We start from the raw sequence: 21,799 nt of genomic DNA on the forward strand, positions 1-21,799 counted from the left end.
CTTTTTCTTAATGATATTACTTTGTGTTAACATATAATCTTTTATATTGCAAAGTATTCACTCAGGGATGGTCAAGTCTTTGTCTTGTCAAGTGTCATAAATTCTATGTGATGCCACTCCCAAGGTACAGGAAACAGCCAATCAGGAGCAAGAAAGGCTCCAATTCTCTCTCATTGAGGACAAATCAGGTATTCGGGGCGGGTTTTCTAAACTCTGGTTAAAAACCTGTGGCGCCAAATGACACAAGCTTTTCTGAGATTTTCGAGCTTTTTAAGCTTTTTGGGCTTCTGCCCCTTTTTCTCCGATGTTCGACTCTTCACTTCAAGGCTCCAGACACTTGGGGCGTTGTCTCTTTTAGCTTTTTCAAGGCTAAAAGAGTAAAATGACCTGAGTTTTGGAAATGACTCTGCAGGCGTCAGACTCATGGCTTTCTTAAACAGTCTTGGACCTTTAAAGCGTGGTCCAGATAGAAACTACAGATTAAGAAGAGCTATAGTTTAACCCTCGCAAAATTTCAACGCCACACCCAGAGCATGAAGGCAACCTTCCAAACGACGACAACGCCACAAAGAGGACGGCTGCACGCACCCTCAGAATCATCTTCTGAGATGAGGCCCCAGGAGAGACCTGCATGGATATGTCTCTCTTTCACAAGGCGGCAGATCAGTGACGACGAAGAATCCCCACAGAGACCTTCAGAACACCACCAGCTCCGACGGCTGCGTCTGAAAGCCTCGGGAGAAAATGAACGCACGCGGATGCAACCTACAAGGCCCGCGTCTGCAATTCTCCAGGAAGTAATGCCAGAAGGCACCGTCAGCGACATGCTCCCTGTCCATCTCCGGATACATAAGGTCACATGGTCTCATGTCTCTCATGGCTCATGGGTTGGTACTGAAAGTTGCTGGGATAAACAATAGCCTTTCTTAGAACTTAGGACAATAATTATCATAGAGAAATTCCCTCATATATTAATCTCACTGTTCCCTCATGTATTGCTGTAATCCATTTCATTATATGAATGTCTAATTAATATTCATTATTTGATATTACAATTAATAAACCAGTTGTGTGATAAAACCAATCCTTGGTTATTTGTTTGTGTGTGCACCTTTCTTGTATGGAATTATAATTTCTAATTCACATTCAATTTCAGAGTCAAGAACCCACAGCGGATCAATGAGCATAATTCATTAATAATAGTTAATTCTAGCTAATTCTGCTGTATAATATGTGAAGATGACCTACTTGTCTAAGCTAAAATTAAGACAGGTTAAGACACTACATATTAGTTAATGGCTCCCAAACATGGAGCTTAGCAAAATGAATTAAATAATTAATTATGAATAAAATAATAATTAATTATCATTGACTCCGCTATGTAGTGCTAATGCCACCGCAACGTGTGCATACTATTTCCACTACACTGTAAACATTAAGTGCAGTCTCACACCAGGGCCTGTGGTTGCCCTGAATGCTCATTTGAACAATAGTGACATGTTCTTTCTCAGGAAAATAAGCATTTCTGCTCTCTGTTTTATGTCTGTTTCTTTTCTCATCCACAATGTTGGAAACTGTGCTGAACAATCACTCACTTTCTACACTAGTGCAGGGGGCCCAGAGGTATTTAGTGGCAGTGGCAGCAACTCAGGGTAACTGAACTATTTTTGACTCTCTGGTATTGGTAAGGATTGTCTGAGGCAGGGATTGCTTCTCAGTAAAAAGATCTATGCAGATGAAAGCAGGTTGATGTGCCATCAATGTATAGTGAGGCTCACAACACAAACAAATTAAAATGAATGGATTGGTCTATTTATTCAATACCTGATCCAGCTAATTTTGTTAATATTAAGACCATTATCTGATCATAATATTGGATCGGTGCATCCTTAGTTTTTAAGTCCACAGCTGTTTTAGTTAATCACTGCTGATGGGGTCCTGCTATGAATCTGTAAGAGATTCACTGTTCATTGCAGCTACATTGACCCTGAAGGAGGCGTGAAAAGGAAGTGTGACTACAATTCTTCATTCTCACTTCTCTATTTTATTACAGTGCATGAAGGAGGAGAAATGGTGTTTCTGTTTCTCACTCTTCTCCTCTTTTTTCTTGGTGACTGCCTCGGTGAGTAATTTTCTCTGTTTTCATTAAATTGTGGCAGTTGTCTTTTTTGTGAAAGATGTCTGTTCTACAGAGAGTTTGTCTCAAACTTATAGTAATGTCTTTTTCCTCCCTAAGGTCAAACACAGTTCATTTATTCGACAAAGGAGGAAAAACCTATTACATGTGAAACAAAGAAATGGCAAATAAGCACAGATTCTAACAACATCATCGACCTGAACTGCCCAGAAGAGTGTTATCTCCTCAAAATTCAGCTTAAGGAGGATGATGAAAAAAAATGTGAAAAAGAGAAAGATAAACCAGACTTTTGTTTGCTAAAAGTAAAGAGTGGATTTTTTGCGTGTGTTAATCGTTATCTTCCTGGATTCTTATTTCCATTCAAACCATCTCCCAATGTTCTCCAGTCGTTCATAGTCGCTGTTCCAGATAAAAACAGTGAGTAACTTTTCACTCCTTTATTATCTTCTAAAATTCATGGCTGTTTTCTGTTGATGAATAATGACTATATATAAGTTAATAGTTAATAGTTGTATTTTAACAGTGACGTCTGAACCTGAGAAAACATCTTCACTCACTGTAACTGAAGGTGAATCAGTGAATTTAAACTGCAGCTTCACCTTCACAAAAGAACATCATGGACCAGCATTTGTTGTTTACTGGATCAAGACCAAAGGACAGAGCGGCACCTGTTTATATTCTTATGATTTTTCAGCGGAGGGTGTAACTGTTGGTCACCACTGTGAAGTGGAAGAAACACTGAATAAACGACTCTCAAACAGAACCATAGAGAAGCTCACTCACAACATCGGGATCAGTGGAGTGATGGAGTCAGACAGTGGTCAGTACCTGTGTGCCTTACACACGGACACAAGTAAAACAGATAAAAATACAAATGTAAAGTGGAAGGTGATAGAAAGAGTTACAGTCAGTGTCGGTAAAGACAAAAGACTTCAGTCACCGGAAACAACCAGAACTGAGGAAACACCTAAGGAACCACAAGTGGAGAAACATAAACATGGTGAGTTTGAAAAGTTCCATATCACAAATCTTTGGCAAACTTTGGAGACTCAAATTCTCAAATTACATGTTGATTTTCTACATTCTTTCTGCCATATTTAAATCTGCTTGTTTATAAAGGCTGTGTTAACGTATTATCACTTAGAAAACCCACAAACCTGTCATTTGACCAGGGTGTGCAAATTGTGCAAGTGTCTATATGTGCAGTATGTATCTGAGAGGGGATTACAGTTTTTCTTGACTGTTAAACACATTTCCTGAAGCTCTAAACACAAGCCCATAATGTCTTACCCAGTTCCCCAAATGTCCTCTTTCAGGTCAAAATGAAGCTCTCTATTCAAACCACTCACTCTCGCTGATAAACCAAACTTTGTCTTGAATTGTGAACTCAAGCCCTCAAGGTCCATGGTGAGAGTAATTCAGAACAATACCACAAAACCTGGCAATAAGTAATGCATATATGTTTCTCCCTTTAAAAACTTGATGAATGCAACAAAAGACACTCAATCTATACATTTACACCTTTTGTATTCTACAATCTACTGTACAATACAATACACCAAGCAACAACAACAACAAATATTCTGCCCCAGAATCTTGTCTTTGGTCTTAGTTAGTCCAGAGAATCCCATCAATCCCATCCCATATATTTTATTTTTCCCACAAAAACAGTGTACACAGTGTACATCCCAACCAACACAAACTCACACATACAGTGGTCTACATACACAACAACAGAAGCGTTTACTGTATACAGTTACAGTACGAAAAATGCTGCATCCTCTCTTCTGTTTCCATCTGGCCACAGCACCTCATCCACACCACAAGCAATGTTTTCTCTGGCCAAGCAGCGAGGGAAATATCGAAGCATATATAGTAGGACGAATGAACTGGTGTTCCACTGCAGCCACCTCTAGCTCAAGGACTCTCTGAAACACACAAGACATAGACATGGAGTGGTCACTGCAGTGATTACATTATGATTAAAATACTGAAATATGTATAATGTATAGTGTTGAGATCATGCATCAATTGTGGGATTGTATATGACTTACTTGCACACAGTTATATCGCAATTCCTTTAACTCTTTCTAAATAGTGTTCAAATAGCACCCTGTAGACCTGTTCCATCCTCTGTTTTTTCTGCGCAAGACACAGTCCAGCGTTCATAAGCTTACCCTATCCATATTTTGAAATATCTCATTTTTTAAAATTATTTTACATTGTATTTGGCGTAATGTTATACCGTTATTTTCTAGGACCATGTTTATGATTTCAGTTTCCTGTTCAGGAGACAGAAGACGTTCTCGTGCTGGTAATCTTCCAGTTCTGCTGTACAAATAGTAAAATACTGTAACTACTGTGTAGGAATATAAAATAGGAAAACATCTCCCAAATACCTGAAACATACTTTATTTTTACAGTCCTACGGATCAGTCCACAGGCGATGTGGACACAGGCCGCACTACTGTACTCATCGAGTACTGCATTGATGTGCAGTACTGCAGTTTTCTAGTGAGAGTAGATTTCTTACCTATTCTCATTTTGGAAAGTCTGGATGGTTGATGGAGGTAGTTTACCTGCTCAAATTTGGCTGTACTCTTTGTCCAGCCTCCCTCATTGTTAGACCATGGTCAATTAAAGTGAATCAGATCTCATCAGAGATCACGCTCCTTGGCCTTCCTTGTCCTCCCCGTCCTCCTCCTCTTCCCCTGACTCCTCTGGCTCTGCTTCTGTTGGTATCCATTTCTCTAAAACAGAAGAGCTCACCTGTTGCCTTTTCATACTAAAGCTCTGATTGCTAATCGTAAAACTGTGTGACAGGTGTTTGCTCATGTGATGAGTCAGTGTGCATAGTAGGGCAATTAACTTTAGAATTTTGAATAACACTGTGTTCCTTGTGAAAACAAGAGATTTTCTTCATGAAAATTGTGCCAAATGCTGAAAGTTGTGTGTAGTGTTTTAAAAACAGTGTGTTTTAGAACTGCAGTTGGAGTGTAAAGCAGGAATTGTGTTTGTAGTTTAGCAGAATTGGTTCAGGGGGTTGGTGCATGAGTTACATGTTCTGGTCGTTGTGTCTGAAGTACCAGTATTTGTGTGCAAACAATTGAGAAAAACTGTAAAATGTTTTCAGAATAAAAAATAAGAAGAAACTGGAAAAAACTGAAACTAATTTGTTAGAAACATTAGAGACTAATCCACAATGAAATAGTTTGTAATATACTTTGAAATTATTACATTAAGTAATGTGCAATTTTTTGTCATTGTACAATGTATAACAAGATATGCCATCTGCATTTAACTCATCTGTGGCAGTGAACACACACACACACACACACACACACTAGTACACCCAGAGCAGCGGGCAGCCATCCCTGGCACCTAGGGAGCAGTTGCGGGTTCAGTGCCTTGCTCAAGGGCACCTCAGGTATGGATTGAGGGACTCCCACTGTCCCCAGTTATCCTGCCGGTCGTGGGAATCGAACCAATGACCTTTCAGTCCTCTTCTCTAACCATTAGGCCACGGCAGCCCTCATATACAGTCTCACACTGCTGTTTATCCAAATGACAAGCTAGACCCTGAGACCTGACTCAAGGGCTACATCACCACTGAGATACAAGGTTTTAGTTTGACAGTGATAATATACACTCTGTATCTTAGGAGGAATATATATGACCCTGACTGTTAATGTAGTATATTGTTTTACTGATTGTGTTTCTGGTTTTTGATGTTTGTTAATGCTCTGTATTCACAGGTTCTAAACTCCTGTCTGTGTACATTGCTGTGCCTGTTTTACTGTGTGTCCTGCTGGTTGTTGTAGTTGTGTTTATAAAGAAGAGGAGGAGGATCTCACAAGGTCAGCACACTGAAGAAACAGCTAAACCCTCTGAACTTTATCTGCTGCTGTCAGGCGTCATTAGTGCAGTCAGTAAAGGTTTTCTTTGTGTTTCAGGGTCTCAGTCTGCACAGAAAAGGTAAGACACTGTAGTTATATTCATCTTCACTTTACACAAACATGACTTCAACTACTGCATTACGAGTTCCTCATTTCTGTGTCATCACCGTTTCCTCTGACTACTGCAGCTGCCACAGCAGAGAAGACACTCTTTACATGGACTGTAAGTGGTTTTACATTTTTGTCACCTCTCTTTTGCCTTTTCTTTTTTTTTAACCCTTGACTGCTCAGACTCATGTCTGTAAAAGTCATTCTCCCCCCGTGCTGTGTCCAGGTTCTCCATATGCCATTGGGACAGGGGAGGAAGAGCATCATTTTGCCCCCAAGAACTTGTATTCCGAGATGTCTGATCCAGGCTGTAAAGAATCTACACCTGCCCCTGACCCGTATTCATTTATTCGACTCAACAGTTTGTACGAGTCTGGTGTAGCAGAGCACAACTAACCTTTTTAAGACAAGGGGTCTGTATCCTCCACAGTGACGGTGGCTTGCATGCTATATCAGTATTCTAGGATTTATTTTGAAAAATATATACAGGAAGGACTGGCGCCCCCTCCAGGGTGTGTTCCTGCATTGCTCCCAGTGATTCAGGATAGGCTCCGGACCCACCGCGACCCAGAATTGGATAAGCGGGTTCAGACAATGAATGAATAAATGAATATACAGGAAGGAAGTGCTTAAATGCTTTTGTCAAACTGAAATATTTTATGTTTTTGAATGTCTTTAATTTTTACTGTGTTTTTATTATCCAAAAAGAGTAAAATAATTAAATAGATACTAAATCAAATGGCTCTTTATTTCAGGTCAGTTTTTTGTGTGTTGTGTTGTTTTTGTGTGGTCTGTTGTACATAGGGTCCTGGGGTAGTACCTCAGGGAGAATCAGAAATCATCATTGAGAGAGCAGTGGAGGCCTTAAGGAAGTGAGCTTAATGCCGGAGGGTCACTGGTTCAATTCGAAGAACCAGCAGGAAAACAATAAATCCACAGCTGAAGTGCCCATGAGCAAACGCACCTAACCCCCAAACTGCTCCCAAGCGCAGAGGACTTTGGCAGCCCTCTGCTTTGGTTGTGTGTGTGTTTACTGCCCCTGAAGTGTGTTTGAGGAACTGCTCACGTGTGTGTGTGTGTGTGTGTGTGTGTGTGTTCACTCCCAAGGATGGGTTAAATGCAGAGAATCAAATACTCTAAAGGGATTAATAAAGGTGATTCTTCTTATATATGTGTTTGTGTGATGAGATGTGATGTGTGTGTTGTGTGATGGTAAAGAGATGGTTTTTCAGTAAGAATTTAAACATTATGGCTGTGTCTAGAGAGATCGGCATCTATCAGATAAACTGCAGGAACATTAATGTGGGGTGCACTAGTTTCTCCTCAGAGAAAACTACAGGCAAATGTCTCTGGAGAGGCCTCTTACTCAGAACTCATAAATAAATGTGTGGACTTTAATTACTGTAAAGTTGTCATTAAACAGAATAATGTTCCTGTAATATGATTGTGACCACTACAGCAGTGAATAACATATAGAACAATTATTCCATGAGGTGCGCTGTAAAGATGCACATTTAAAACAGGGCTTTGCACTTGATTAGTTAAAGAAATGTATATTTTAATAACAGGGGACAAAATAATCAGAAGTTCACTGTAAAAATTAAGAACACTTCTGTCATCCAGTAGATGGCGCTACTGCTAAAAAAGTTTCTCCGAATTACCCTCCTGTTACAGCAGGTGGCGCTGCTTCACCATTTATCTCTGCTGCTTTAAACCGTCTGCTAGAGTCTCTATTTCAGAGTAATACATAAATACATAGAAAAACAAGCTATTAACGTTGTATCACTTCTCTTTTTGATCCAGTTTATTTCTATTACATCTCTTCTATTCCTGTAAATGTTGGTGGAGCTGTTTTTACAAAAAGGTTCGATTTGTGCTGAACACATTTCAGTTTCTGTGGCAACAGACCACAAACATCAACAACTTCAAACTGTTTAGCAATGTATGCTAGCTATAATTCCTCTTTAATTTTAATTTGTGATATTTTACATTGCAGCTGGTTAAATTAAATAATCGTTAAAACCTGTCTTGTAACATATGTCATGAATAAGTTTAATGAAATATAATTGAGCAAATGAACAAGAAGAGTGCAATATTTACATTTTATCACACAATATATGCCATTAAACATCCAACCCAACCCAGGCTGGTATTGATGCCAACACAGATACTGTTATTTGGAATAGTTTTTAAATCAGATTTAGAAAGGGCAAATAAAAATGTTTAAAATATCTATGTATAACTATTTCATTTATATTTAATTCATAATAATTATATTCATTTGACAATAATATTTATTTAAAATAATTAAATAAATATGGCATTCTATCATTCAAATAATTACAGGAAATGTACAGTCATGTGAAAAAGTTAGAACACCCCATGAAAGCCTTTGTCTTTTTGAACATTTTAAACATATGGACATTTGAGCTTCATTTGAACAGCACTGAGAAATGGAGCTTAAATAAATAAACAAACAAAACTGGAGAAATTAAATATAAACATAAGTTGTAAATTGTAATGAACAAATGTACATTTCTCAGGAGGAAAAACTTAGGACACGCCTACATTTATTATGGTTTAAAATGTCTATATTTAGAATCAGCTGCAAATGACTAGACCATCGTTAAAGAGGACATTAGAGGAGGTCCTTATTTAAGCCTCAGACATTAGTTGGATTTGCCATTGAATGTTGAAGTGAGTGGTATCATCATTGCAAAATATAAAGAGCTCTCTGAGGCCTTCAGAAAGAAGGTTATAGATGTATATGAGCCTGGGAAGGGATGTAAAAAGATCTCAGAACAATTAGAAATCAGGCACTCCACTGTCCGGAATATAATTTACAAGATGAGAACATTTAAACCAACTGCCAGTGAGGCCAGGTCAAGCCATCCTCGTAAGAGCAGTCCAAGAGAAGACCACAAGGTGTGTGAAGAAGTCTCCAACAATCCTAAAATATCAGGTAGCTCTTACCAAAGTTGATGTCAAGGTACATGCATCTACCATCAGGAAAAGACTGCACAAGTTTGATTTTCATAGGTGGTGTGCAATTAAAGTTTGCCAGAGAGAACAGAGACAAAGACCAGGACTTCGTGAACAATGTGCTTTGGACAGATGACTCCAAAGCTGAATTATTTGGGTACAGTAAAAGAAGATAGTACTGATGAAAACCAACACAGCATTTGAGCACAAGAACCCCGTATCAGCTTGTGAAGCACAGACGTGGAAATGTCATGGTTTGGGGTTGCGTTGCTGCAGCAGGGTGTGGCAAGCTCTCCATCACAGAATCTACTATGAATTCTTCACTGTATCAGAGGGTGCTTGAGACTAGAGGAAAATGTGAGACTATCTTTCCAAAAACTGAAGCCGAAGTGGACGTGGACCATGACCCAAAACATTCCAGTAAATTCACAGGCTCAAAAATAAGAAATGGAGAGTTCTGGAACAGCCAAATCAGACCCTGGATCTTAATCCTGCTGAGATGCTGTGGGGTGATCTGTGCATTCAAGAAACCCCTCAAACATCACACAGCTGAAATAATTCTTCATGGAGGAATGGGGAGACACCACCTCCCAGTCGATGTCGGAGACTAGTAGCTGGTTACAGGAAACATCTAATTGAGGTTATTTCAGCCAAAGGGGGAAATACCAGCTATTAGGGCATAGGGTGTCCTAACTTTTTCCTCACAAGAAATGTAAATTTTTGTTCACTACACTTTACAACATATGTTTATAAGATATAAGAAAAGACAAAGATATAAGAAAAGACAAAGATTTTCATGGGGTTTCCTAACTTTTTCACACGACTGTACACACAAACTGAGCCTGAAGAAATGTGAATCACTCCCCCACAGTGAGTTATAAATATTGCTTTATCAGTTACACACAACCGGGGTAAAGCCTGTCACTGCCAAAAGATTCAGTGTGGCTCTCTGTGCTACTTTTTCTGCGCCTGTGTGTGTGGGGCAGCAGAGGGAGAAGGCAACAAGAAGTAGTTCCTGTGTCACAATTTATGGTGGAATTTTATTATTTATAGACAGCTAGGATATACATCTATTTTGCAACATATTTCAACAAATTATATCGAAATTTTGGAGCCAGTATCGATACGCTCATCTATAGCTTCTGGACAGCAGCACTGGGCCACTAAAGCTTTATTAAAAATGTTCCGGCTCCTTCTGGTACAGCAGATGAAAAGTGAAAACCTGTATTTAACAGAAAAATAACCAGCTTCTCTTTTCTGAGAGATTTGCTTTTAATTTTCCAAAGATATTAAAGAAAAACATTTTTCATGAATCCAAAGATCAGTCCCAGACATTGGTTGCATTTTCTGCCGCTCTTGACTCCCAATCCCAAAAGACATTCAGTGAGTGAACCTGGGAAAATAAAGGGAGTCAGATGCAGGAGATGGGCACAAATAATGAAAGGACCTGTACATGAGTGGTCAAAACCAGGCCTAGGTTCTCACACCAGAGAATCCAAACAATCATTCATTCATTCATGGTCTGTAACCACTTCAGGGTCCCACATCCAGTTCAGGGTCAAGGTGGGTCTGGAGCCTACCCGGAATTACTGGGTGCAAGGAGGGATCAGACCCTGGAGGGGGCGCCAATCCTTCACAGGGTGACACACACACACACATTCACTCACACCTACGGACACTTTTGAATCGTCAATCCACCTACCGACGTGTGTTTTTGGACCGTGGGTGAAAACCGAAGCACCTGGAGGAAACCCACGCAGACACAGGAAGAACACACCACACTCCTCACAGACAGTCACCCAGAGCGGGGCTCAAGCCCACAACCTCCAGGTCCCTGCCTGGAGCTGTGTGACTGCGGCACCTACCTGCTGCACCACCGTGCCACCCTAGAGTCCAAACAGCACAGGGAAAATACACAGAAAGGCAATTCAAAAGATCAAAACAACAAAGGAAAGGTCAAAACACACAGGGGAGAGCGAATTCTCCTGCATTGACTGGAGACAGAGTTGTCCCTCTTTACTAAGTGTACTCCCGGGAGGCTCTTGTGAGTTGTAGTTAGGAGCTGTGGTAGCAGGAGGGATTGATGTGACATTGTGATGCTGTGGTATGGGGTCAGGTAATTACTGGCCACTTTGAGCGGATATTAAACAAAAGGAAATGTGTTCTCTAAATTTTACACAGTGCTGTGTAGACCATATTGTACATGTGTTCATTCATGATCACACATTAGATTAATACTTTGTTTAGTCTTCATTTAACAGTCTGTTTCTAACTGAAGTGCTGCTAAAAAGACTCCTATTTTCCCCAAAATCTACAACATAATTTGAGTTAAACTACACAGGGTTACTCAAAGGGCACAGAAGGTTGTTACCACCTCACGATTGAGCTTATGGATGATGATGAAAAAAGATGTGAAAGAGAAGATATTAAACCCGACTTTTGTTTGCTAAAAGTAAAGAGTGGATTTGTTGCGTGTGTTAATCGTTATATTCCTAGATCCTTATTTCCATTCAAACCATCTCCCGATGTTCTCCAGTCGTTCATAGTCGCTGTTCCATATAAAAACAGTGAGTAAGTTTTCACTTCTTCATTATCTTCTAAAATTCATGGCTGTTTTCTGTTGATGAATAATGACTATATATAAGTTAATAGTTAATAGTTGTATTTTAACAGTGACGTCTGAACCTGAGAAAACATCTTCACTCACTGTAACTGAAGGTGAATCAGTGAATTTAAACTGCAGCTTCACCTTCACAAAACGACATGATGGAAATGACTTTGTTGTTTACTGGATCAAGACCAAAGGACAGAACAGCACCTGTTTATATTCTTATGATTTTTCAATGGAGGCTATAAAGGTCAATCACTACTGTAAAATGGAAGAAACACTGTATAAACAACTTTCAAAGAGAACTTTAGAGTATGTCACTCACAACATCAGGATCAGTGGAGTGATGGAGTCAGACAGTGGTCAGTACCTGTGTGCCTTACACATGGACACAAGTAAAACAGATAAAAAAACAAATGTAAAGTGGAAGGTGATAGAAAGAGTTACAGTCAGTGTCAGTAAAGACAAAACATCTCAGTCACCTGAAACAACCAGAACTGAGGAAACACCTGAGAAAACACCTGATGAGAAACATGTGGAGAGAACTGAAGAGAGAAATGGTAAGATACATGTATATAATCTCTTCACTGTTAGTTCACATATTTACATTATTTACATTAGCAGTGTTTCTAATGACTAATGCTGTGTTTGTGGTCTGTGAACAGGAAGTGATCCTCTCATGCCCTTGTACACTTCATGGCCCATATGTCTGGCTCTTCTGTTTTCTGTTTGGGTTACATTTGCATTCCTAAGGAAAAAGGCCAAGAGTTCACAAGGTAAATGTCCAGTTTGAATCTCTACATTCATTTACCTAGTCTCTAATAATAGGCACTTAATGGTTACATACAATAAGACTCTTGTTTCATAACTGTATTCCTACAGGATCTCAGTCTGTGGAGTTACAAAGGTAGGTCACAGCAGTAATGCCTTTAAAGAACATGATTATTTCTGTCATTGTGAAGTCATTTGCTTTCTGTTGCATCATCTTTTCCCTGTCACTGTTACAGCCACCAACAAGAAGCTACACCTGACACTGACGGTGAGTTCTTCAGTCTCATGTCTTAGCATTTTCCTTTTTGATATTTTTTTCAGAATTGTATTTGAAACAGTAATGGGATTTTATGTTATGTGCTTTTCAAAGGCCCCCTTTACGCAAACAGAAACGCTGAAGAGGGGCATTAGGATCTGTGTGGAATAATTTGGACATGGTCCAGTTCTACTGATCATCATCTATTCACCAGAATCCAGGACATCAGAAAAAAGCATTTCTGATAAAAGTTATACTTAGAATTCCCCTTGAACAGTGTTTTTTCACCTCAGTTTTTAGAAATCGAAAACAGCAGCAACTCTGTACAAGTCGTCTGTACTGAAAGAGTCACTGTAAAACTGCTAAGTTAAAATATATTAAATGTCTTATGCAAGTTTAATGTTTAATGTTTAATCTAAAATTACTAAAATGAACCTCAGGATAGCCATTAGCTTAGCGCTAAAATAAAACTACAGTCATGGCCAGCAATGAGATCTAAATCCCATAGAACAGATGTGGAGAGATCTTCAAACAGCTGTTGGGAGCAACACACTTCAAACCTGAGAGACCTGGAGCTGTTGGCCAAAGAAGAGTGGTCCAGAATTTCAGCAGAGAGCTGTGAGAAACACGTTCATATGAAGTGACTGATTTCAATTATTGTTTCCGGCAAGTGTTATATTGAAGGAGCCCGTGATTGTGTCCGGTTCATTTCTGGAACTCTGTGTGAACTGTTGTCTCTATGGAATGTGTCCTTGAGTTTGAGAAAGGTGTTATATAAATGAAACATATTATTATTGCTATTATTATTAATTGAGATTAGATTAGCTATTTCTCTTAGGTTTTCCTGTTTTTCCAACACACACTAATATAAACGTGAAGACTAAAGCACTCGTAAATGAATGTGTTCTGGGTGAAGTGCAGCATCATCTGAAAGAGCAGGGGTGCCAGTACATTTGGTCGTGACTGTACAATCTCATATGATGTGGGTGCAAGTAAAAATGATGATAACAACAGTGGTGTTTGTTGTTTTTCTTCGGTTTTTGGCCTGAACTGAAGATCTGGCTCTAAATGTCATGGTTGGTCATTGCTCAAAGTATTTGTTCAGACATGTTACCAATACTTTATACAAATTGAAATTCTTATTCTAATATATGTTATGAAACATGTCTGATTCAGAACACTATCACCACTCTTTTTAATTTTTCTTGCGTCTTGACTGTAGAACATAAAAACATTCATTTCCCTAGAATGTTTTAAATACTGAATTCTCAAACATTTTACAACACATCTGCCTTTCAGATATAAAATATATACATTTAAATAAACATATTTCAAGTTTGTCTTTATGGAACCATTTTTACTCTTCAACCGATTCTTTTAAATTCTCTGAGCCAATGAATCGATTGTTTGATTCAATGATTCAAACATTCCCAAGTCAAGTGTAGTTTCGCATTGACAGACTCTCTATGTACAGGATATTTTACTCTCGTACAAAGAACTTATTCACACTGTAAACATATTCTTAGTAGGAAGATCCATCTTAACCCCTGATGAAGACTGTTTTCTGGAGTAGACTTGTTAAAATCTCTAATTACACCAAGAGCTTAGGTTTAACAATGTCCTGTGCCAAAAAGATTTGAGATCTAAAAGTAACATGTCTTTACTTTGTGACGAACGTAAAAACTGCACATGGCACTTTTGTTCATCTTTTCTAGTTTTGCTCAAATCTATATAAGTTCTTGTCAAAAGTATTCACTTATATCTTGGATGCTGTAGTGCACAGATACAGCCGGATCCAGTAATAACAGTATGTGGGTATTCAGAGTCTCATTCATTCATGTCACTGCTTCATACTGACCATGTCCATGGTGGGCCTGCTTACCTGGAACAATTGGGCGATAGAAACACACACACACCCATACACACACAATTATGGACAAATGTACACACCAGATGATCTATGCATTTTTTGGGGACTCTGGGAAGAAACTGGAGCACCCGGAGGAAACCCACACAGACACAGGGGGAACACGCCAAACTCCTCACAGTGATCAGAAACAAGAACCTCCAGCTGTGAGGTAACATCACTACCTGTGACACCACAATTTATTTGATTGTTTTCTTATTGTTGTCCAGATATTTTAAATAAAAATTCAATTTAATAAAATACAATGCAAATATGAAATATATGTTTAACTGAACAATACTTAAACCTCTTTGTATTGAAATTATATTTAAAAAAAAATAAAATAAAAAATGCTCAATCTCAAAGAAAATCCTGTCTTCGAAAGGAACCGATTCTCTTGAGGGATGTGAATCGGCTCTCTAGATTTATTTAAATAGAAGCGCTTCAAAAGATTCGACTCTCTCGAGTGATTCGCCGCTACTTGTGTAAACATGGCCGCGACGTCGTCTGCAGAAACGGACCGCTCTCTGTAATAAAACAACTGAGTTAGAGGGAGAGAAAAGGAGGGGAAACTGCGGAATTAGACACACTTCCGAGTCCTAGGCTGTGCTTCGGGAAAGAGAAGTAGACGAGGATGGACTGCAGAAATATGTGTTTAGGACAGAGCTGAAGAACCGAGCAGGAAAAAGTTGGACTTCTGCGGAGTTTGACAGGCAACTAACTGAAGAGCTAATGCTAACACTGCTAGGTGAGAGAGAAATAAGATGAGAGAGAAAGAGTGAGAAATACTATGCGAGAGAGGGAAAGTGGGAGAGAGTGGGCAAGAATGACAGAGTAAGAGATAAATATGTGTAAGAGAAAGAGTGTTGGATAAAATGTGTGTTTGAGAGAGAATGAGTATGAATTTTGAGGGGGAATGTGTGAGAGAAGAGGTGTGTGTGTGTGTGTGTGTGTGTGTGTGTGTGAGAGAGAGAAAGAGGGAGGGAGGGAGATATATAGATAAATAGATAGAGACAGATTTGATAGTGTAAAGGTGTGCTTTAGTTTTTCCTCCGGTCACATCTCGGGGTTGTTTTATTTTCCTCAGTCTGTTAGAAACTGAGCGTTAAAATATGCAGAAGTATTTTTCTCTGTGGACGACGTATCAGCTCATTTTCACACACCACTTGATTAGTAGTGCCTAAACTTCTGCATTAGGGTTAGTAAACTCTGAGGATGTGGACCTGCTGTTATTTAGAATGAATGAAAATGGACTCTCTTTTATTTGAAGCAGGAAAATCTAGGCAGGCAGCTGCTGTGAACATCAACACAACTCAAAGAAATTAGTCCTGCTGAAAACCAGCTGCTCTTCGCCTGGATATTTCTTCTTGGGATTGATTGGCTATAAACAGTTTTCACTGAAGTCTGAGTGTCGATCAGCTCAGTGATATGCTTCAAAATGTTTTCCAACAAAACACCTCCAAAGCCGACCTTCAAGTCCTACCTTCCTCCAGTGAATGTGAGTGAAATTCTTCACATTTCTGTTCAGTTGTTTGTCTTTTTGTCTGTTGAGATCATTAATATCCCATCTGTCAAAGAGTTCCCATTGTGTTTTACAGTCTGTTAAAATCCGTCATGAACCGAGAAAGAGAAATGATCAAAATGGAACTAAAATACAATGTTTCTATTAACTTTAATCAAAAGTCAGCGCTATGGTTGCTCCTCCAGGAGGAATGTAGTCTGAGTGCGCTACTGTGACACTGCTATTTCCTTCAGGATCAATGAAGTCTTATCTTATATATTTGTGGAGATACAAGCGTTGACTCACTAATCAAAAGCTTACAAGCTTTGTGTGTATTATGCCATGTTACCTTATGGCTTCTGTGAAACATCAGTTAGTGTAACGTTCAGATCAGTACTGTTAGTGTAACATTGTGCTGTGGCTACATACGAAAACTCCAGGATCAGGAACTGTTTCCTAAAACACGTTTGATTGGAAATCATTGTGACGCTTATTCTGTTCCCATTGGAACACAGCTCTATAGATATTTCCCACAACAAGTCAAAGGGTTAACTACATTAACGAGTTAACTTTCTTAAACCCTAACAGCTGTAGTGTCAATGTAGATTATGACCATTTTTAGAGCAAAGCAACCTCGCAGCTGGCTTCAGGATTTCATGTTTCAATTGAGAAGATGTTGATGTTCTTTTATTTTTATGCTATTTTCTTGTGTTTCAACGCAGACTGAATTGAAGAAAACTCCTCAAGTGCTCATCAAGAAGCTTGAAGCCAGACTTCTACCAGGTAAACTCTTCAATAAATGTTTTATATAAGTTTAGAAAAGAGAGGGGTGGAGGGGTTGGTGGCTTCATAGAAGAAGGGATGAGGAAAAGTGGAGTTTCCTGTAAATTCCTGTAAATAAAGGCTGCACTTTAACCACAGCTATTACAACCATTGCTGTTATTGTACTGTTTTCTATGATCTTTTGTTAATGTATATGACATACCCATTTGTTTTTATGGAAGTGCATGAAGAACAGCATTTGCCAACATTTTTAGCTTTAAATAAAATCTAAATCTAAAGAAAGCTAACAGTTGTTGTTGGATTATCCCAAAACTTAGTGTTGATTCCTCGTGTGACACCAGATAGAAAGGCCTCTATCTAAGGCACAGGCCAACTGCACCCACTAAAGTCATATAAAAATATTTATATAGACAGGACATATCTTTGCATTAAATATAGAGGGTTGTGTCTGACTGACGAATATAAATGAGCTGTGCTCTCGGAGCATGTCTTGAATTTAAGTCCATGGTCCTCCCTCAGATTCCCAGGAGGTAAAGCAGTGTTTGGGGCGCTGTGTAACTCTCCATGGCAATGCAGTTTCTTGCCCTTTCTCCCTCTTTTATCACTACTGCGGTCAAGTGTGCATAATTTGTTTGACAATGGGGTTTCTGCAAATGTGTGCCAGACTTGTTTCTGAGCTCTTTGCCATAAAGAAGCAGAAGTATGCCCCACCCTATACTGGAGTGCATGAGTGTGTGAGGGGGTATGTGTTTTTAAGAAAAAGGGCTGTCAGACGTACTTAAATGATTAATGGAATAAGATATTCAGATATGTTTCCTGCATGGTTCCTGTATACGGAACAGTGTCTTACCCGGCCCATTTCCTACACTTGTGCAGCCTCTGAATTTTTAATGCCTGGCCTCAGACGGAGAGCCTGTGATCTGACCTGGTTTGTTATGCTTGGGGTTGGCTTTGGGTCGATGTGTTTACAGAAAGCTTGAGACACATGGGCTCACTGTGAAGGGAATGTGGGTGCTGCTCTTTTTCTTGCTCAGAGACGGTGCAGAGAGCAGGTGTGGGTAGAGATGCTTTCGATACTGGACTCTGAATAGGATCTAGTTATGAATAATACAGTGGCAAAACCACTTTATACAGATCTAACACTATGATAAGATGGTTCTTCTGTCTCTCTGACTGTCAGTTCTTTCTGTTGGCCTATTTGTGTTTCTCTGTTTGTCTCACTAGCTTTCTGTCTATGCCCATTTCTCTCTCTCTGTCTCTATCTATCTATGTCTGTTTATGTTTTGTTATGTGTCTCACACTCTCTAGGGTGTAGATGGTAGAATGGTAGGTCTGTAGACGCTGCAAAATCGCCCACTACATTTAGTGTGAAATTACCCCAAGTGAGAAAGTGAGAGTGACTGGGGGAGAGTGTCAGAGGGAGTGTTCCCTGCCTTTCTCTGTCACCTTTCTACCAAATATCTGATGTGAGGAGGGTGTACGGTTGCTGCCTTTTCATCATCCAGGTGCACAGCTGCACATTGGCAGTGGAGGCAACTCCATAGTGTCCCAAAGAAGTGCTTTGAGTATTTAGAAAAGCACAGTATAAATGTAAATGTAAGTAAATAACCTCTCTTCAGCTGGTTGAGGGAACAGAACAATCGGGAAGTGTGGTAACTGTAAACTTCAACTGAAGATGACAAAATAATGAGGTTTATGAAGCTGTGTTGAAGTTTGCAGTGGTTTCTATTTTGTGGTGAAGTAGCATTAAAGCACTGAATCCATAATAACTCAATCTTAACAAGTGCCGTTACTGCTCTAAGTGACCAAGGTGTTAAGCTGCCGTCCTTAAATGCTTTCCTATAAACAGTGCTCACGTCATTGGTCAGCGACAGGCTAAAAGTGTTTGCACACCTGCTTCTGTCAACGCTCTTATCTGTGAAGATAGCTGCACTTTATTCCACTCAGTTGATTTTAAAACAAGTCTGAAGAGGTGCGGGGATGTTTTGGTGAGACGTCTTGATCTGGCTGATTAAATGCTTTTTTTTTTTTTGCTCGGTCAATCTGCATTTTCACAGTAATCTACAGTTAAATCTACAGTTTCAGGTAATCTAACATTATCAAACACAAACCACCCTGTGACTTTTACAGGCCCTGAGGTTTTAGAATGCTTTAGAAAATGTTTATTTTGTTCACAAAACGTGGCCAAGCTGTCCTGAACGTTTGTGCTCTGGAGTCATCCATCTTTAAATTTAGTGTGAATGTGTCCCACTGAGTAATGAAGCCCTGTTCATGGAATTTCCCGTTAGGTTTTTTGTTAAGTTCGTTTGTCATCTCACCTTTTCCTGTCACGAAGCTGAAACAATATCTGAGTATATTCAGTGTCTATATAACACTGGAAATTAAAGGGGAATTCCACCAAATTTTCAGGAATTCTGCAATTTCAGTCGTAGAGATAAGAAAAATAGAATGGTTTCATGAGGAATTGTTATGAAAAAATGAGCCTATTTATTTACAGCACAGACACATCAGGTTTTCTGTTCTTAACTATTAATATAGTTTAATACTCACAACATCTTCCATATACATATTTTCCATTAATGTATTAAAAATGACATAAGCTGCTTTCTATCATTAAACAGTGTCTCAGTATCACATGGCGTATATGTAATAGTTTAATTTTCCTTGATATAACTTCTAGAGGTGTGAAATTCTTCAGACGTGTGGTTCCTATCACCACTGTGAACAATTCAGACTCAAGTACATTCCACATTAAACCACTCTGAAAGAGGCAGAAGATTTGAAAAATGGGTGTAATTCCCCTTTAATCAAATGACCAGCTTCAGTGTTAAATGGAACTAGACTGCTTCTGCTTTTCCTAGAAGTGTCTGTGCAGGAACAGGGAGGAGGCATTGCATTTAAACGCGGAGAGCCCAGTCTGTGTTGGAGGCTGTTAGGAGCCCAGTCTGTGTAGGAGGCTGTGTCAGTCTGTGTTGGAGGCTGTTAGGCGTTCACTCCTTATAATTAAAGCTACACAACTAGGACCTTCCCTGTTTCCAAAATAGACACACCACACCATTTTTTTTGCTTGTTTTTAAGAAACATAAACCTCTTTAAAGCTTTACTGTTCCTGTTTATCTCACTTTGGTTGACTACTGTGGTAACCCACCTGCCTGACTTATACTGCTATCGTTATTTCTGTCGTAGTGCATCACGCAGTGTTTAAAATACACAAGATGTTGACGTGATAAAGTGTTGTAAATGGTGTGAGGGTGAGGTAGCGCTAATAACACGTTTGGATGGGGATTTTTGTGACTCAGTGTGACATTTAGTGGTGCGTTTACAGACAAAGAGTGCTTTTAATAATAATGATAATTTTTCATGTAGTCATGGATTGTATATTAAACTTAAAGCCAAAAAAATAAACCTCATTCCTCAAAACCTAGACATTGCTGTGTGAGTAGTGATGGATTGTTTTGTGTTGTAGCACATGCATCTACACCTGCTCAGACCGTTTTTTGGAAGGAAACAAGGCAGTTGGGAAAACAGCCATGCTTTTGACTCTAATCATACACAGCGAGGTAGCCACACATCTCATTAAACAGTGCTAGGCGTCGTCCAGTAGCACATGCCACTGGCTTAATTATGTGATTTGTGCATATACTTATGCAACCTGCGCAAATATAGTAAATGTGTGAAGTGAAGGAGATAATGTCATTATTTTAAAAGAACTTAACCTCAGGGTTTTGTGATTTTTAGTTGTAGATAATTGGTGCCCCAAATCAGATTAGACTACAGCTGGTCTAACGTATCTGCAGCCTGTGACAGAAGGTGTCAGTTTGGTGATGTGACCTGTACATTAGTAACAGTGTGTATCTGGTAGAGTTTCACTTTATTCTGAATGGAAGTCTATTAGGGCTGTGCCATATCGTATCATTCACAATAATATCGTCATCATTTTTGAAACGATAAGGGCGGCATGGTGACGCAGCAGGTTAGTGTCGCAGTCACACAGCTCCAGGGGCCTGGAGGTTGTGGGTTTGATTCATGCTCTGGGTGACTGTCTGTGAGGAGTGTGGTGTGTTCTCCCTGTGTCTGCGTGGGTTTCCTCCGGGTGCACCAGTTTCCTCCCACAGTCCAAAAACACGTTTGTAGGTGGATTGGTGACTCAAAAGTGTCCTTAGATGCGAGTGCGTGTGTGTCTGTGTTACCCTGTGAAGGCGCCCCCTCCAGGGTGTATTCCTGCCTTGCGCCCAATGATTCCAGGTAGGATACACTGAAATATCGTGATATAATTTTGGAGCCATTTCACACACCAGTAAAGTCCAGTACTAGGCTTAATCCCTGATTGGTAGACTACGTTTTTTGTATATCCTGTTTGTGATGCTGAGATTAACCATGCGTGAATGTAGCAGGTGAACTGTGGTCTTGTTGGTACTGTAGATCTAATTTTTGTAAATTATAACACAACAGGCAGTATAGTAGCTCTTTCTTATCCTGTCTTTACCTCAGATATAGGACACTGGTTCTCATCTGTATTAGGAGCTGGCAAAACTGCTGCCCAGTCTTAAACCTTAATGCTCTCTATACCGGTCTCACCCCAAGCTTCTTCTTTTTCTCTCTCTCTCTCTCTCTCTCTCTCTCTAAGGAAGTCAAACACAGGAAGCCGGACTAGTGTGGTTAAACTGTTCATATGATGAACATTTTGATCGTAGGTTTGATATGTTATTTATTTAAAGAGGCCTGTTGGCTTTAATGTGGCAGTTCACATGAATACACACACGCACCACATAGATGAGATCGCATAGTCACAGTTCTCAGATCATATGAATATTTTCGTGAGAGCGCTTTGAGCTGCTGCTGTTGACTTTG

The 21,799-nt window shown here is 39.5% G+C and overlaps 2 protein-coding genes across 3 annotated transcripts in view; both read left to right on the forward strand.

Moving 5' to 3' along the window:
- The first annotated feature begins 2,102 nt into the window (after positions 1–2,102).
- On the forward strand, positions 2,103–6,828 carry LOC136677515 (uncharacterized). The gene is made up of 7 exons (XM_066655083.1): positions 2,103–2,122; positions 2,237–2,554; positions 2,661–3,137; positions 5,893–5,994; positions 6,091–6,112; positions 6,222–6,256; positions 6,368–6,828. Coding segments are annotated over exons 2-7 (807 nt in total). The 5' UTR covers positions 2,103–2,122; positions 2,237–2,553; the 3' UTR covers positions 6,538–6,828.
- Positions 6,829–15,142: 8,314 nt separating this feature from the next.
- The window catches only part of LOC136676658 (myotubularin-related protein 10-like), a 33,470-nt gene continuing 26,813 nt past the window's right edge, over positions 15,143–21,799 (forward strand). The window contains exons 1-3 of one of the 2 annotated variants that reach the window (XM_066653803.1): positions 15,143–15,412; positions 15,935–16,162; positions 16,888–16,948. In XM_066653803.1, the coding sequence (XP_066509900.1) occupies positions 16,103–16,162; positions 16,888–16,948 (121 nt within the window). In that variant the 5' untranslated portion in view covers positions 15,143–15,412; positions 15,935–16,102. The remainder of the gene's footprint in view (positions 15,413–15,934; positions 16,163–16,887; positions 16,949–21,799) is intronic. The other variant, XM_066653802.1, reaches the window with a different exon arrangement.

The sequence above is a fragment of the Hoplias malabaricus genome, chromosome X2 (assembly GCF_029633855.1).
Source record: "Hoplias malabaricus isolate fHopMal1 chromosome X2, fHopMal1.hap1, whole genome shotgun sequence".
Classification (NCBI taxonomy): Eukaryota; Metazoa; Chordata; class Actinopteri; order Characiformes; family Erythrinidae; genus Hoplias; species Hoplias malabaricus.

Coding starts and splice junctions, on each gene's coding strand:
- LOC136677515 (XM_066655083.1), top strand. Junction 3,138..5,892: donor AGTGGAGAAACATAAACATG/GTGAGTTTGAAA, acceptor CTGTATTCACAG/GTTCTAAACTCCTGTCTGTG. Junction 6,113..6,221: donor TCTCAGTCTGCACAGAAAAG/GTAAGACACTGT, acceptor TGACTACTGCAG/CTGCCACAGCAGAGAAGACA.